Here is a 16,754-nt window from a genome sequence, read left to right as displayed (position 1 = left end):
ACTGTTCAACTCTTCAAAAAAAGTATAATTTAAGACAGTAAATGTTTAATGGTGTGTTAAAACACATGAAAATAGGGAGGAAGGTATATTCCTTGAGTTGCCAATTATGCATCTTTCTCTTCTGTTTTGCACCCCTAGTGCATAATCATCAGTGGGGAAAGCGGTGCTGGGAAAACGGAAAGTGCCCATCTCATTGTGCAGCATTTGACCTTCCTGGGAAAGGTATTTACTGACTGTCACATAACTCAAATTATAATACTGTGAAATACTGACTGCATTTGCATGCAACCTTAAACTAAGATTTAGTGCAGGGCTGAGCAATCTCTGTCTCAACTGATTATACCCGGTTTCAATTCTCCTTCACCACAGGTTGAGATTTGTTAAGGTAGAATTATCTGGAGACCACAGGTTGCCCAGGTGCTAATTTGGCAGGGATGAGTGTGTACAAATCTTTGCGTTTGTATTTGTGATTCATGTTTTTTTTTCTTCCCTTCTCATTTCAAGTGTATCTTGTGACAAGGGGATTGCAAGCTTCTGCTTCCATTTTTTGTTTCTTGTGGTTAGCCAGCAGCAGGTACAGACGGCTGAGGAGAGCGAGGACTCAGATGAGGGGCCAGGACCACTAGAGAGTGGACTGCTCCCTTCAGAGATTGTGGGGGCTGGCAGCTGTGATGAGGAGGTTCCCGAGGAGCCTGTGCCAAGTGCGCGTGCGTACAGGATTGCTTGTAGGAAAGAGCAGTTACAACAGCACAGGTGACTCAGGAGTAAGGCTACAAGGTCATGGCCCCTCCTTCAAGAAGATAAAAGCCAGCTGTAAAACTAACCTTCTTTGCAGAAGGCAAAGACGTCTTGAAACTCCAGCCTCGTGGACATTCCAGTATCCTGAGTTTGTATTTGAAGATTCTTATTTTGCAAATTATTTCTTGTCTGTTATTTTTTGGCAAGTCTTGCACAGTTTGGCAAGGCTTGTGCTTATCACAGCTAATTATTTTATAAAAGCATTACAAGGTTTCTGTTCTTTTTGAATTGTGTTTGATTTGTCGGAAAAGGGCGTGGGTCAGAACAGTCTCAGAGCCTTTGTTAACGCATAATACTGATAGTCCTCAGATTACAATCACAACTGGGATGGGAATTTCTGTTGCTAACTAAGGCAGTAGTTAAGTGTGAGTCACACCCCTGATTTTACAAACCTTTTTGCATTTGTTAAGCGAGACACTGTGGTTGTTAAGTGAATCAGGCAGATGTCACGTGATTCTGACTCCCCCATGGACTTTGCTGATCTGAAGCAGATTGGGAAGTTTGCAAATGGCTACTACATGACTCCAGGGTGCTGCAACCATATGTTAAATATGTGCCAGTTGCCAAATGTCTGAATTTTGATCATGATTGGGGGGGGGGGTGTGCTATGACATGTTGTAAGTGCAAGGAATGGTTATAAGTCAACCTTTTCAGTGCAGTTATAAGTTTGAACAATCGTTAAAAGAAAGTTTGTAACTCAAGGACTACGTGTAATATACGGAGAGTTTTAGAACAAAAATGGAAAAAAGGGCAGGGTATTTATTTATTTATTAGGGTTTATGTATAATAAAATAACTTTTTACATTTGTATTTTCATTGAGTTATATCCCAGAGGAATTAGAAAAGGTTCTCTTCAAACAAATTTGCACAAAGTATTAATAGATAGATATTTAATGCTTGGAGATTTTTTTGTTCTGGTTTTTTGTTATCTTGTTCCTGATTGTGTGTCCTTTTCAACTGTCTCTTGCTGATGTGTTTGATTTTAGTGCAGGGTGAGGATAGGAATGTTTTAAATGAATATGAGGGATATATATATTCAGTTTATTATAGTCTTAGACCAGAGACCCAAACAAATGAAAATGCTAAGCAAATATACAATTAAAAATTCTAGTAGAAAATAATAAGTAACAACTAAAATCTATAATAAAATCTAGTCTGTCGATTATACATGGTCTAACTATACCACAATTACAATCCATAAACTGTGGCCTGTTGTAGGTTCAACGCTAAAAGGGAAAAGACTAATGTCTTTTGTTATATAATATAACTATGGTGGAAACACTATGTGTTTGCAACGAACGAATCCCCAGTGCTGCTGCGCAGAATCTAACCACCTGCGCTATAGTTATGGACTGTTCATCCTTAAGCAGCCCATGGAGATAAGCAGTGTCGGAATGGCCAGGATACCTAGCAGTTATTGGCAGAATATGTTTCTTCCCTAATTTCTGTGTAAAAGAAACATCTAAATGAATATGAGGGCCATATAATTGATAGAGGAAACTCCTTATGACCTTTTCTCTTTATGAAGGCAAACAATCGTGCTTTGCGGGAGAAGATTCTCCAGGTGAACCCTTTAGTTGAAGCATTTGGGAATGCCTGCACTGCTATCAACGACAATTCTAGCCGTTTTGGGAAATACTTGGAAATGATGTTCACACCAACTGGAGCTGTAATGGGAGCAAAGATCTCAGAATACCTGCTAGAAAAATCCAGAGTTATAAAGCAAGCTTTGTAGGTATCATTTGGATTGTTCTGTTTACAATATTGCTTTTGTTAAAAATTTGTTAGCAGTGTTACCTTCAACTGGAAAAGGTTGCAAACTGTTAAGTATGATTTTGGCTTCGGTGTATTAATACCGCTTCTATGTGAATTATTTGGACAGGCAATTTGCAAAGGAACCATAGTGCACCTTGAAACTCCTGTTTGAAGTGCTGAGGTGCTAAGTGCGGACTAGAGATGACTTCTGTGCAGCTACACGTATGCCAAAGCAACTGGGGAAGGCTTTGAAGAAGTTGTCTAAGGCAGGGATCTCCAACCTTGGCAACTTTACAACTTGTGAACTTTAACTTGAAGTCCACAAGCCATAAAGTTGTCAAGGTTGGAAATCCCTAGTCTAAGGGATGCAGTTATCTTGATCCCTGGAACAACAGATTGAAATCTATGATGTCTTCACTTTATGAAGCACCCTTCCAAATGTTTTGAACAGATCTAATTTGTATATGGAGTAAAACTATAGAGCTATATGCATTCAGTTGTCAATCATCTTGTTTTGCATTCATACTGAAAATGGATGGTTGCAAAATAAATATTCTTTCATTGAAAGTATTTAATTTTATTTTTGTACTCTATGTGCTCTAAAAGAATGTTGTAGTGAATTATACTCTTATCAAAAATAAACAGGGAAAAGTGAGGCCTTTAATAAATAATTTGATTTAATACACATATCGTAATAATGGAAACACCTCAGAAATGTGCTTAATGGACAAAAGGAATGGTGAGGTTTTGAATGCTAAGTTCCAGTTGCGAGAGTAAGAGGCCAAGTTTTTATTTGGTACTGAAAGATAGATTTGTTTGGCACCAGGATGGCCTCCATGGAAAGGACAAAGCTCAGAGATATCTGGCAGTAAGGCCCAACTACAAAAGGTATAATGAAAGAAATGCTAATAGTAACTGTTCAGTTCCTCTTAGCAAGTCACCCCTACCAGATTAAGGCAAATAACCTCAAAATTATTTATTGTTCTGGTTCCCATCTTTTCTGCTGTGAGAAAACAATTAAGCTGAATAGGGAAAGACTATATAATTTGAAGATAAGCCAGAATATAAATTAAACTTCAGTTAAGTAAATACATGGTTCTCAACTTGTGATCCGTGGATCCCTGGGGGGCCACAATGTCATCACAGGGGGCCTGCAAAGGCTTGAATAAATTTTATGATTTAAATTGTGAGTTAAGTCTTGGGGGACCCATGGTCATGGCCCATGGCCACAAAAGGTATGTAAAAGAGGTTCATGGTGAAAAAATGGTTGAGAACCACTGCTGTAAACTATTGGGGTTTTTTGTTGTTGCTCTTAAACACTTCTGTGCATTGGGATGTAATTCCTGGGTTCTGTAAGTCCTCAAGTCTAACATCTGCAGAGACCTAGTCAGAAACTCTCTCCTTGCTCTCTCTCTGTCCTTTCAATCCAGGGTTCAATGTACTTTAGCAGAGGGGTCCCCACCCCCGGTCTGTGGACAGGCACTGGTCCACGGCATGCCAGAAACCGGGCCGCGGAAACAAGTGAACCCCCCTGCACAGGATGTAGGCAGCATATGAAATCACGCCCCCTTCGGTCCACAGAAAAACCTCTCTCCACGGAACCGGTCCTTGATGCCCCAAAGGTTGAGAGTCACTGCTTTAGCATTTCCCTGGTGGATTCAGAATTAGATACACCACCCAGAGGTGGTATTCAGCAGGTTCTAACCAGTTTTGGAGAAACGGTGGCAGAAATTTTGAGCCACAACCACAGAACCGGTAGTAAAAAAAATTTAAATCCCACCACTGACACCAGCCATTATCAATCTGGTATATTGATTTTTCAGAAGCCTTTGTTCCAGACAGTATGGCTAATAGTCAAGGATGATGGAAAACAAGAAAACTCAGGATCCAATTCTAATGTTAAAGAAATTAGGGTAAAAACATTTAAGGCTCTCCCACCGCAGCTCAGAAGAATGGCAATTGACTGAGAGAAAGGCAAAACTTTTAGATTTGGTTTCTTAAGAACAACATTTCAGAATCTTTTTTTCCCCTCCTGGTGTCCTTCATTTATTCTAGATGGAGAATAAAACTCCATCACCTCAGTTATAGAGGAGGGACCTGAGATTGATGGATCTTGTAGCCTGGACATCTGGATTTCTTTAGGTATATAAACAGATGTGATTTGGGGGGGGACTATTGCTTCCTGACACTGTTTTATATACTAGTTAAATCTCTCAGGTTAAATATAACATCTTATATTTATGCTCTACAGTAATTCTTTTTTTTTCCTAACAGAGGAGAGAAAAACTTCCATATATTTTACTACGTTTATGCTGGTCTTTATCATCAAAAGAAACTTTCTGAATATAAGCTCTCTGAGAAAAAGCCTCCCAGGTAATTTTTGCTGACTTGTGTTTATCGCTAGTTATAACTAAGTATTAAATAGTTGTTTGTTTTGGTGAGACGTTTTAAAGTCTGCCTTAATCATTCCCCTTGTCCTAAAGATCCACTGTAGTCCTCTCATTTATATAACTGTATACGCAAGAAGAAATGCTATTATTTACATATGGCTTAATTAAATTAATCAAAAATAAAAAGTTCATCTAATTATAGCTTTGCCACACTCTCAAATTTAATCTGTTTTCCAAAATGGATGATTATAAAGTTAATGGTATGTATTAGCATTCTAGACAAACAAAGCCAAATGAATTGTTTTAAATTGGTACATTACTATTTGGGTAATTAGCAATATTAGGCCAGAGTTTGCCTTCGGGTATTCTAGTTTCCGATCTCTCATGGAGCTTGCCTTGCTCTATCCCAACTTTGAGACTGACCCAAAATTTACCTAACTGTATTTTCTGAAGTCCTCATTTTGAAAATAATAGCATCAATTAAAAGAACAGCCTACAATATGCTGGTCATGATGGTTAGTAACGAGGGAAGGAGGTAAGAATGAGAGGTTAAATGTGTCTCTGTAGAGTCTGCAACATAATATATTTTCAATTCTTTGCAAGGGCTTGTTCTTCTCCTGTTGGTTTGCTCATTAGACTTCTATCTTTCATTTAGGAGCTTAAGGCAGCATATATAATAGTCTCTCTTCCCATTTTCTCCCAACAATAACCCAGTCAGGTAGATTGAGTTGAGAGTAGGTAATTATCCTAAAGATTACATTTGTTAATTATACAAGAATATACAATATCTAGGAAATAGCTAGATATTTATTGAGATGCTGCAATCTGAATTGAACTGATAGGCACTGTATGTTGGCATAATATATACTCACTGATTTAGTTGAAATAATTCTTTAGCAAGGATTTAATCTGAGCTTTTGGCTCAGTCTCAAAATTATGTATAGGCTTATCAAAAGGGATTTCAGTCATGGATTTGACTTAATAAGCAGCCTAATTATTTTACTTTCCAGAAACTATACATTGTGAGGGGTCCTTGGTGCTCTCTGAGCTTGGTTGTTTTCTTGTAGATATTTCATTACCCAAACTAGGTAACATCATCAGTGGGCTTTGTTCTCAGTTTATATTCTGGTCGTGGCTTGCCCTATCATTACTGGTCTGGGTGGGGTTCCTAGTTTTTTGTTTTGTTGGGCTGTTTATTGTTGGCTTGTTTGGCAGTTCCTTGATTAGAGTCTTGTTTACTTGGTTGTTGGTCTGATGTTAATCTTGGAGTTAATCTATGCTCATCTGATTTCTGACTGCTGGTGGGGAGGTGTTTTGGTAATTTTGTTCCCTTTTTGAGTTGTTTTATTTATTTATTTAGCAAATGACAAACAATTTCAAGGAAATCTACACATGCTAGATACAATGCTGTCCTGATAGCCTAGATTTCTAGTTCAATCTGTTTGGTGCTTGTGCACCTATCATTGGTGCACTGTTGTGGGAGGGAGGGAGGGAGAAAACTAGCTTAACATCAATTAGCTAGTGGTGCTCGGGTTGCTGGCTCTTCCAGGCTCCTCCAACTGGTCTTGCCTCGCCTCATGTTGTGATGCCTCATGTGTGGCCAGGTCCAGTGCTGGCTTCCACTCTTTGCACATATGAACGCATCTAGGTATTTTTTCCCCACTAAAGTGCTCCTCATTTATCTACTTGCAATATTGTCTGCTTTCATACTGCTGGGTGGGCTGGAGCTATGGATGGAGTGACAGGAGCTCAATGACAGGAGCTTACTCCATCCATGTACTCTTTGGGTAGACTTAGGATGGTTTGAAAAGCTTTAGTTGACTTGTGTGCTACACTAATTCCCTGTGGTGGTAGTAGTCCATTGGTGGTTTCTGAGATGTTCTTGATGTATGGCAGTGTTACTCTTTTTAGGGTTTGTGTTGGTTGTGCTATGTTGGGTTGAGTGATCAGGCAGTTTTTGATAAAGTTGCATGGATATCCATTTGCTTGGAATATGTTGAATAGAAGCTCCGTTTCCTTGTTCTGCTGTTCAGGGTTGCTGCAGCGAGTTTGTGCTCATCTAAATATAGTTCTTACACAGCTTCTCTTGTGGGAGGTTGGGTTGTTGCCTTGGTAGTGGAGCACTTGGTTGGGGTGGGTGGTTTTTCTGTGCACTTATATTTCTTGTTTGCAATTGTGGTATCTGCTGATCAGGGTGTCCAGGAAGGTAGTGAGCTCTTGTTTTTGTCTTCTCTGCTAAACTGGATTGCTCTGAAGATATTGTTGACAGTTCTGTGGTGTTCTTTAATTGGTCCTTTTTTAATTATGACGAAGGTGTCATCTACATTTATGATTCATACTTTGGGTTGTAATTGTGGAAGCCCTATAACATCTAGATGTTACACAATGACTTCTGCTATAAGTCATGAAAGTGGTGATCCCATAGGCATACCTTTAATTTGTTGGTTAGTTGGAAGTGTGTGGTTAGGCAGAGGTTTATGAGATCCATAATCCTGGGTGTTTCAATCTTTGTGTATTTAGTCATGTCAGGGGAGCTGTGGAGCAATGTGGCCATAGATTCTTTGACTAATTGCAGACCTATGAGCATGAAAAGGGTACGACATCAAATGAGACTTAATTTACACAGGAGACTTAATTTACACAGGTATATTGAAAATGGCACAGGAAAGGTGATGCATGATATTATTAATAAAGAATCCTATGGAACTCAGTTTGAAGCTATCCAGCATTGCTTTCGGATCATAGGATTTACTAAAGAGGTAAGTGATGATTTTTTTATATACATAATTGCCAGAATAACATTGGCCTTGCTTTAAACATTTATATTTTTCAGCGGGCAACTTAATTGAGGCTTATTCAATTTAGTGTTGCTAAGAAAATATGATTCAGTACAATGGTGGCTGCCGGATCAGGTTTTGACAATTCTATGTATGGCCTGTAGAATACTTTTTGTGGTTACCAAGTGAGAGTGGAACTACAATAACAGCAATGGAGTGATTCACTAGGGTTAGAATTACTAAACGTGAATCAACGCTAGATTAGACAAAGAAGAACCCATATTTGGCACCAATAACAACATGTAAATTGCCCCAGAATCACATAATTAATTCTGAAGTCAATAGCAATAATAAAATACACAATAATAAAAGTCAAGTTTCCTTAATAATTTAACTGAAGATTAGGCATTTTATGAGGGAACTGTATTTAGGAATATAGTTTGAGAAATTCAAGATCAGTTCATGATCCTATCAGTCCCTTCCCCAAGCCTACCAGATCCCACTTGGTCTTCTTCTCTGATGTACCAGAATCTCTTTGAATTCTGCCTTTGATGCTCACATTGCAGTAGGATATTTCTAGGATCTGCTTGGCAAGGTATTAGCCCATTTGTTTTATTTATTATTTGTTTATGGATTAATTTTGTTTGCTGTCCATCTCACTGCAAACTGTCTCACAGTTTAGGCAGATTTCTTTTATGAACAGAAAAACTGGTGCATGAAGAATGAAACTGGTACATAAAACTGATATATAAAGAGTTAAAAACACTCTGTCACTGCTCAGAATGAATGAATGAATCAATCAACCAATAAATCAATGAATCAATCAATTAATCAACCAAAATTGGCTGTTAAGAGGCTGTCCATCTAAGATAGGATTAGAAATAAGACAGAAGTACATATTGAACTCAAGAAAAAGATTAATGATATGAATCCTTTAAGACCATGAAGCGTGACTGCATTATGTTAGCAACTTCCAGCTTTTGCAGTGGCTAAAAATGCTAAAGTGCTGAATGTACATTATAATCTGAGAAGGACAGTATGTCTTGATGCATTCAGATTATGGAATTATATACACACAATCTGTCCTCAGACTGTATGTCTTCCACAAAGTATTGTGTTGGTAACCTGTTAAAGTTTATAGTTTTGACTTTCCTACCATTTTCAGGAAGTGCATTCAGTGTATCGAATTTTGGCTGGGATCTTAAATACAGGAAATATCGAATTTGCTGCCATTTCTTCACAACACCAAACTGACAAAAGCGAAGTGCCCAACATGGAAGCCTTAGATAATGGTAAATATTTTGCTAACTTCTCTGAATTGTCCTAATGCAGAATATGATCAGGAAGTCTAATTTCACATCCGGTGGCTAGCACTTTGGGCCCCCATTTTACAACCTCCCTGTCTTTCAGCTGCTGCACTGCTGAGCATTGGCTCAGAAGAACTTCTGGAAGCTCTCACCTCACATTGTGTTGTCACAAGAGGTGAGACCATTATCCGAACAAATACTGTGGACAAAGCAGCTGATGTACGAGATGCCATGTCAAAGGCTCTTTATGGCCGACTCTTCAGTTGGATTGTAAATCGGATTAATACCCTGCTGCAACCTGATAAAAATATATGGCAAGTTAACAGTCAATGCCTTGCATATTTATTTGTTGATGCCCGCATTTCTCTTTTTATTTTACATCAAAAGTTTAATGTTTGTTTTAGATAATGTCTCAAATTGGCTTCCATGCATTTTTGTTCCTGGGACATTAACTCCAATGTTTTCAAAGACTTGATTGGGATTTAACTAAGTTAGGTAAATGGGTTAAAATCATGCCCCTGCCTGGAAAGATACTAGAAGATGTTTTAATTACATTATCTTTTATCTTCCCCTGTTTTTTTTTCTTTTTATTATCTTCAGCATAAAGTAAACCTTTGAATTCAGTCCCAGTCATTAACTTCTTGTGTTTAACTATGCCTAATACGGAAATACCAGTGTATCCTTTGTTCAAAAGTTTGGTAGTTCTGAGACCAAAAGTAAACCCTGGTTGGGTTGGAAAAGCCTCTCAGCTAAGAGAAAGAAGCTTTGCCAGTGAAAGACTGAGCATATTAGCCCATCAGCCCTCTCATTATCCTGCAAAGGCAAGTCAGAAGAAACTTTTGAATCTGGTGCCCTTTAATGCCCTTGAAAAGTATCTGGATTGGTTCCTTTTTCCATGCCAGCTTGGCATGAACAGAATGATTTTCCCACCCATTAATTCCAGCAGAAGGGAAGCTAATATGGATGAATTTGCCTTGGCTGGTGGATTTGTCTTTGAGAATGGTGGATGATTTACACTGCTAAGAACTGTTCCATGGGATAAACAACCTTCCAGATTTGTGAATTTTACTTCCCATCAGCTCCAACTAACACAGCCACATATAAGACACTCTGGAGTGGAGGAATAAAGTTGAAATCCACTGTATCTAGAGGGCACAGGTTGCTATTAGCTTTAGTTCTAGTAGATTTAGTTTAAAGATGTCTAATTTCTAATTAGTTAATTAATTAGTTAAGCCATAGTTAAATTTGCTAGGTAGGGAAAATTCATTGTAATGTTTACCTATGTTGGTAAATGATTAATATATTAGGAGTGTGTATATTTTTGTATCTGATCATTTCCACACTATTGATTTATTGCATCATCATAGCCTGCCCACCTTACTGTTATTTTGGCACAATGATTGAATGATCTAGAAGCTACTATAAATCACTACAGGAGAAATGAACTTTTTTTTTCCTTTAAGGCACTCATATTTTCAGTGTTAACTTTTGTCCCTGAAGAAAATAGTTATTCTGTTTAATACCTTACTTCACAATAGTAACAACAACATATTATAGTATCATATTTGATATTATTATTTTTTTGGTTCATTTTCAAATAGCAATGCTGAAAGTGGAATGAATGTTGGGATATTGGATATTTTTGGATTTGAGAACTTCACAAGGAACTCATTTGAACAGCTGTGCATAAACATTGCAAATGAGCAGATCCAATTTTATTTCAATCAGCACATATTTGCACTTGAGCAGGTAAGCTTTGATTGACTCGACAGCAAGTTCTGCAGGCTCGGTTTGGGACTTGTAAGACCAATGAACCAAAGAAGATGATTTTGGTATGAAGTTTATGACTTCATCGGTCTTCTGTGAAAATAAATGTTTTCTCAGAAAGGGGAAAAGCATTCACCATATGAATTTATCGGACACATGTGTAACTTCTGTATATGAACACATTATTGTATATGGCAATTAAAATATGGTGCCATACTAAACAATGCATTTGTAATATATTATTTTTGTGTACAGCTGTGTGCTATTGTGTTGAAGAAAAGAAGCTCCCCCACTCCCCCACCAATCAGTAGGACTGAAAGCAACATATAAATTTTAGTTATGTAAAAACCAGGAACAAACGTAAGAGAAGTGTTTCCCAAATAGTAATTTTAAAAAACCAAAATAGCTGAGCAGCAACATGTGTTGAAAATTGCTTGCCTTATTCTTTTCTCAGCTTTGCAACTAGATGAATAAGAAAAGCCAGAATATTCCCATAATGGTATTTATGATTTATAAACTTTTGTAATACTTTAGATGGAATATCACAATGAAGGAATTGATGCTGTCTTGGTTGATTATGAAGACAACAGACCACTCTTAGATATGTTCCTTCAGAAACCAATGGGGCTACTTTCTCTACTGGATGAAGAAAGCCGATTTCCGCAAGCAACAGACCTAACATTAGTTGGTATGACCTGTTCAGAAATCCCAAATGGTTTCATAATTACACAGAAGAAAAAAGCAAGAGAACAATTAATATATTTTGTAAAGTTTAAATCCAAGCTGACTTTGAAGTCAAATGATTAAATTATTGAGTATTTTATTAAAATTATAGATAGACATCTTCTCCATATAATAAACTATTAGTTATTTTCAAAGGAAGCAAGTGGATTCATATTAGTTCAGCTGATATGTGAATTCAAACCCCATCCGAGAGTTATCTGCTGATTAAGCAATTCCTGAATAAAAAATTACCTATAGAGAGAATCGAGCGTTACAGCAGAGCTTCTCTGAAACTGGCAAGCTGCAGCAGGAAAAGATAATCACTTAAAAACCTGAGGGAAAAAAATCCCATTCCCATTAGAAATAAACTATACTTCTTTAGCACTATTACCTGTCTAGCTGTGCAAAAAATAAGGGAACAAAACAGCTTAAAATCATTTTGTAACCAATTTTTAGATTAAGGTTTCTTTGTTCATTAGGCCAATTGGTATTTATCCCATTGAGAAAGATATTAGAAAATTAATATTTTTCTAGAGGTATTCAATAGGGATGTATGGACAGTTTTCTACCAATTCCTGAATGCAGAGATTGGATAATTGAACATCAGCTGTGTCCTTCAATAGTGCAATCAGCATAGTTACCATGCAACTGGAAAGGTAGCCTGAGAGGGCTTTGCACACAAATACAAAAAAAAAGTAATTTGCCTCTGTTGCTGAGCTAATTAGTATTTTACATAAACAGCAATATTGAATAATAATTTTAAAAATCATATAAAATATCTAAGGGGCAATATGGGCTGCAACTGGTATTCAGGGGGAAATAGTTCTGATTACATGGCTGGGAAGAAACTGATTTGCAATTGAAACAATGGGCCATTTTTAATATTTCTGGTTCTTATTATTCAGAAAGTAAATACTAATGGTTACATAGAAAAAGAGAGAAGAATAGCCATTGATATACAAAAGAAGAAGAAAAAACTAAGTTAAAGCATTACTAGGAAGCTACTTGATTTACAAGTTATACATTTCCTTTCCATTGTACCCTGACTGATGACTGAAATAAATATACATATTTTAAACATTAAGCATTCTTTCAGATTCTATTTATTTTATTCTTTTCATCTATTTTGGTTTCTTTCCCTTTTGCAATCATACTCCAAATATCTGAATTTGCCTTGCTGAGTAATGTATGAGGGAGCCATTCTTGCTTGAATTTAGTTACATTTCTATTTTGAACCTACTATATACCTTAACTTTTGCCATTGCTGTATATTCTACAAGTCTGGCTTCCCAATCTGATATCATCAGCACCTTATCTGTTTTCCAATGTAAAAAGATTTGTACTGGCAGCCATCAAAAGAATAGGCCATTAATATTGTTTTCTTTTTTTTAAACGCACAGATAAATTTGAAGATAATCTGCGATGCAAATACTTCTGGAGACCTAAACGAGTGGAGCTTTGTTTTGGCATTCATCATTATGCTGGAAAGGTAAAACTTATATAACTTTGCACTAAATTCAAATGTAATAAAAATCCTTAGATTTCCCTTTAGTGACTTTCAGATTTTTCTTCCCTACTTAATGCTTTTAATGAGTTTACATTTTAAAACTTAGACACTGTTTTACAACCCATGGTGCTTGATGGCCAATAGAACTGAGTTGGAAGGTACAATGAACTTCAGATGTCCTCAACTATCAAGGCACTGATGCTAATTCTTAATTTAAAATATGGTGGTACATCTATAGGTGAAGCCTATGGTGTTGCTGGTCCATTCTCCCCTTATCTGTTTCCTGGAATTGTAACTGTTCCTGTCACAGCCAATTTCACAAAAGTGCCTTGTTTCTTTTTTAAGGCTGAAGACTACAATCTTCTCAGTACAGAAGTCAAAGCATCTGCTGCTTAATTCCTTACTTTATGGTTACCGGGGTCTACAAGGAACAGAGTGTTTTTTTTTAAAAATACTTTTGAAAAGTTCAGTTACCAGAGAGCTTTAAACTAGGGCCTTCTGCAAAATCAGCAGTGGTTGCAACACTTAAAATTCAGGAGAAAAACAAGAAGCAAAAAAGAGATGGGGAACAGAGAAGTTTAACTTTTCTTGTATAGCAAGTTGTATTGAGATGGCTAATGAGGGAAAATAGTTGTGAGTGTGTGCATATGAAAATAAGTAGACATAAATATGACTGAGCAATACATAAAGCCTCAGAGGGAAAAGTCCCCCATCTTTACTTAAAATAATACGGGTGACAGAATCCTATTAGAGGCTGTTTCACATTTAATTCCCACATTGTATATAGGTTCACTATGATGCTTATGGCTTCCTTGAGAAGAACAGAGACACTCTTCCTGCTGACATAATGGTGGTATTGAGGACTTCAGAGAACAAACTTCTTCAGCAGCTTTTTTCAAGCCCATTGACCAAAACAGGTATAGTACATCTGAAGTCTAAAAATTAAGGACTTTCTACTGACTAAATGCTCTACATTTAGAAACCTACACTGGTGGCGCAGTGATTAAAGTATTGCAGACAAACTCTGCCCACAGCCTGGAGTTCAATCCTGACAGGGCTCAGCATTAACTTGGTCTTCCATCTTTCCGAGATCTGTAAAACAGGGGCCCAGATTCTTGGGGGTAATATGCTGATGTTGTAAATTATTCAGAGAGTGTTGCAAAGCATTATGGAGCAGTATATAAGTCTAAGTGCTATTGCTATTTTACAATACTCTTTTAAAATTGCTTATTATTAATTTCTTCCATATTTTCTAAGGAGAGGAATATGAGAAGAATCATTAATGTGTGCTCTGTGTGCGTCTCTCTTATGGCTTATTAAGTATGTATTTTATGATCATTTTTAAACCACAGGTACACAGTTTACTGTTATAAATGTACAGTATATGTTGAAAAAAGATTTATAGTGATAAAGTGAATCCAGCTGTTAGAGCGAAACCAACAACAACAACAAAAACCTGCAAGAGAAATTTAAAAACTATGTCTATGATTTATACATCCTAGTGATGACAAACCTATGACAGGTGTCAAAGTGATATGCCACAGTGTTTTGGCTGACACACCGGGGCTTACCAACACCCAACCACAACTATTCTCAAAAGCACACCTGTTCCCACACAATTTTTGGAGGCCTATGAGGCCATGCAAGAATGAGGTATGTCTTGTGCAGCTTCTGCAGCCTCCGAAAATCATACAGGAATAGGGTGTGTTTCCATGCGTTTTTCTGAGGCTTCAGAGACCACAAAAGAACATCCTCCAAAGCCATTCAAGAGCAAAGGCCTTGTACGAGCCAGAGCAGCCTTGGTTAGGACACAGAGGCCTGTCAACAGAAAGGAAGCACTGCCTGAAGGTAAGTGGAAGATCCTGGGGGGTTCTGGGCTGCAGGGGCAATCATGCCAATACCCAAGGCTCATGTGGCTTGTGGTACAGCACAAAATGGCCTTTTTGAGTGGCAGCAGTGATCCAGCCCTCTACTTCAGGCTAGCCTCAGTGTTGCCACTGATTCCCATTGTTCAGAGGGGTATGAACAAGAATGTCTATCTATCTATCTATCTATCTATCTATCTATCTATCTATCTATCTATCTATCTATCATCTATCTTGATGTGGGCACTGCTCACCTCCAGTCAACTCATGATAAAAAGTATGCTTCCTTTATTTTAGATCTGTTAAAATGTTCAGAAAAAGATCAACTATGAGAGGGCAGAGACCAGTAGTTATAAAGTGATAAAGTATCAAAACATTTATTATATTTCTGTCAAGGGGAGTAAGAACTCTACTTCTACAGAAAAAACAAAACAAATCTTTAACCAGTTCCTGAAGTTTGCAGCTGGCCCTCAAGTCATCTTCACAGGAATCATATAATAGTAGTTTACCGTTTTGTTCTCATTAACGAATCTAGTTCATCTTATTTTGTTTTTAATAATTTGATGGTGAAATTAATTTCAGAAGACATCAAACTTGTCATTAATATACTGTACTATTTGTATGTGGCGGGTGGTGGTGGAATACTTCAGAGGAAGGGACCATCAGAAGCAGATATTTTCTTGGAGCAAGAAAATATCTGCTTCTGATCTGTGCCATTTGGGATATGCTTAAAGTTTACATTAATGCTCCTGTGATAAAATTAGAAAAGAAACAATCACTAAATCTATTTCACAAAGACATCAAAATTAATTTTTAATTAAGATATTTGTGCTCATTAAGATAATTGTGTTCATTAAGATAGTTGTGTTCACTGACAGTACTGGTCAGTGCACTGGATAATTTGCAGGGTTAATCTTAGAAAAGGATGGGCAGGAAGTAATTTCTATATTGTAAATTGTAAAATAGGGATGCAAACTAAACTATGGTTTCAAATTAGTTAATGTTTGGTAAAAGACAGCTCACTTGTGTAGTTGTGATTGTGGACTGCATTCAAATAATAACTCATGCCATCATAAAACTCAGCTTAGAAGCTTCTGTAAGTTCTTTAAAGATGTGCTATTGCCCTTGGACTTTCTTTATTCCAATTGCTTCTTCACTTTAGTGGCCTTCATGCAGCTTTTTACATCATGCATATATTGATCCATTCCCTGCCCTGTCTCATCTCTCCCACCTCACCTAACTAACAACATAAATAGAACGCCCAATCCCAACTTCTCTCCCAATATTCTAATTACCTCAGAACTGTTCCATATACATTTTAAAGAATAAGGGTGATTTAATGGAGCCCTGTAGGACACCACAGCCCAGCAACAGGTCAACTGGAAGCCTTCTAGTGTGACTATATAAAGAGGATAGGAAACCATGCCTCCTAATCCAGCCAGCCCCAATTTAGCAGCATACCATAGTGGAAGGATTCAAATGATATCCAGGAGGATCAATAGAGCTGTACCCTCCATCTTTCCTGTAGAGTAGGTCAGGTCACCCATCAGGATGATAAAGGTAGTTCCAATACTGACTCTTGGCCTGAAACTACCTGGAATATGTTCAGATGTGGATTGAAACAGGTTGAGGTCGGTTGTGATTTCTGTCTATAAGTTTTCTAAAGCCCAGAGGACTTGAAGTACTTGCACTGGGAAGCAAAACATTCATCGTTCCTTTACCTAAAGCAGAATTATTGTTGAAAAGCTGAAGGAAAAAAATAGAACATCACAGTGCAAACAAGTTCCAACTACCGCAATTATATCACTGCATATAACTGCAGAAATGTGAACTATACATAGTCCGTGACTAAACCAGCTACGTTT

General features: G+C 37.3%; 1 protein-coding gene across 7 annotated transcripts in view; it reads left to right on the top strand.

Annotated features, from left to right (window-relative positions):
• MYO3B (myosin IIIB) overlaps window positions 1-16,754 on the top strand; it is a 290,878-nt gene that overhangs the window by 131,660 nt on the left and 142,464 nt on the right. For 6 of the 7 annotated variants that reach the window (XM_087919959.1, XM_087919960.1, XM_087919961.1 and 3 more), the window contains 10 exons: window positions 139-222; window positions 2,327-2,529; window positions 4,828-4,926; window positions 7,588-7,702; window positions 8,886-9,012; window positions 9,131-9,341; window positions 10,629-10,776; window positions 11,329-11,482; window positions 12,918-13,006; window positions 13,812-13,941. In XM_087919959.1, coding sequence (XP_087776085.1) covers window positions 139-222; window positions 2,327-2,529; window positions 4,828-4,926; window positions 7,588-7,702; window positions 8,886-9,012; window positions 9,131-9,341; window positions 10,629-10,776; window positions 11,329-11,482; window positions 12,918-13,006; window positions 13,812-13,941 — 1,360 coding nt within the window. The remainder of the gene's footprint in view (window positions 1-138; window positions 223-2,326; window positions 2,530-4,827; window positions 4,927-7,587; window positions 7,703-8,885; window positions 9,013-9,130; window positions 9,342-10,628; window positions 10,777-11,328; window positions 11,483-12,917; window positions 13,007-13,811; window positions 13,942-16,754) is intronic. The other variant, XM_087919963.1, reaches the window with a different exon arrangement.

Source organism: Pseudonaja textilis, chromosome 1 (assembly GCF_049901715.1).
Source record: "Pseudonaja textilis isolate UNSWEBS1 chromosome 1, rPseTex1.2, whole genome shotgun sequence".
Lineage (NCBI taxonomy): Eukaryota > Metazoa > Chordata > Lepidosauria > Squamata > Elapidae > Pseudonaja > Pseudonaja textilis.
The sequence above is the reverse complement of the archived record's forward strand: the minus strand, read 5'-3'. Positions and strand labels throughout refer to the sequence as shown.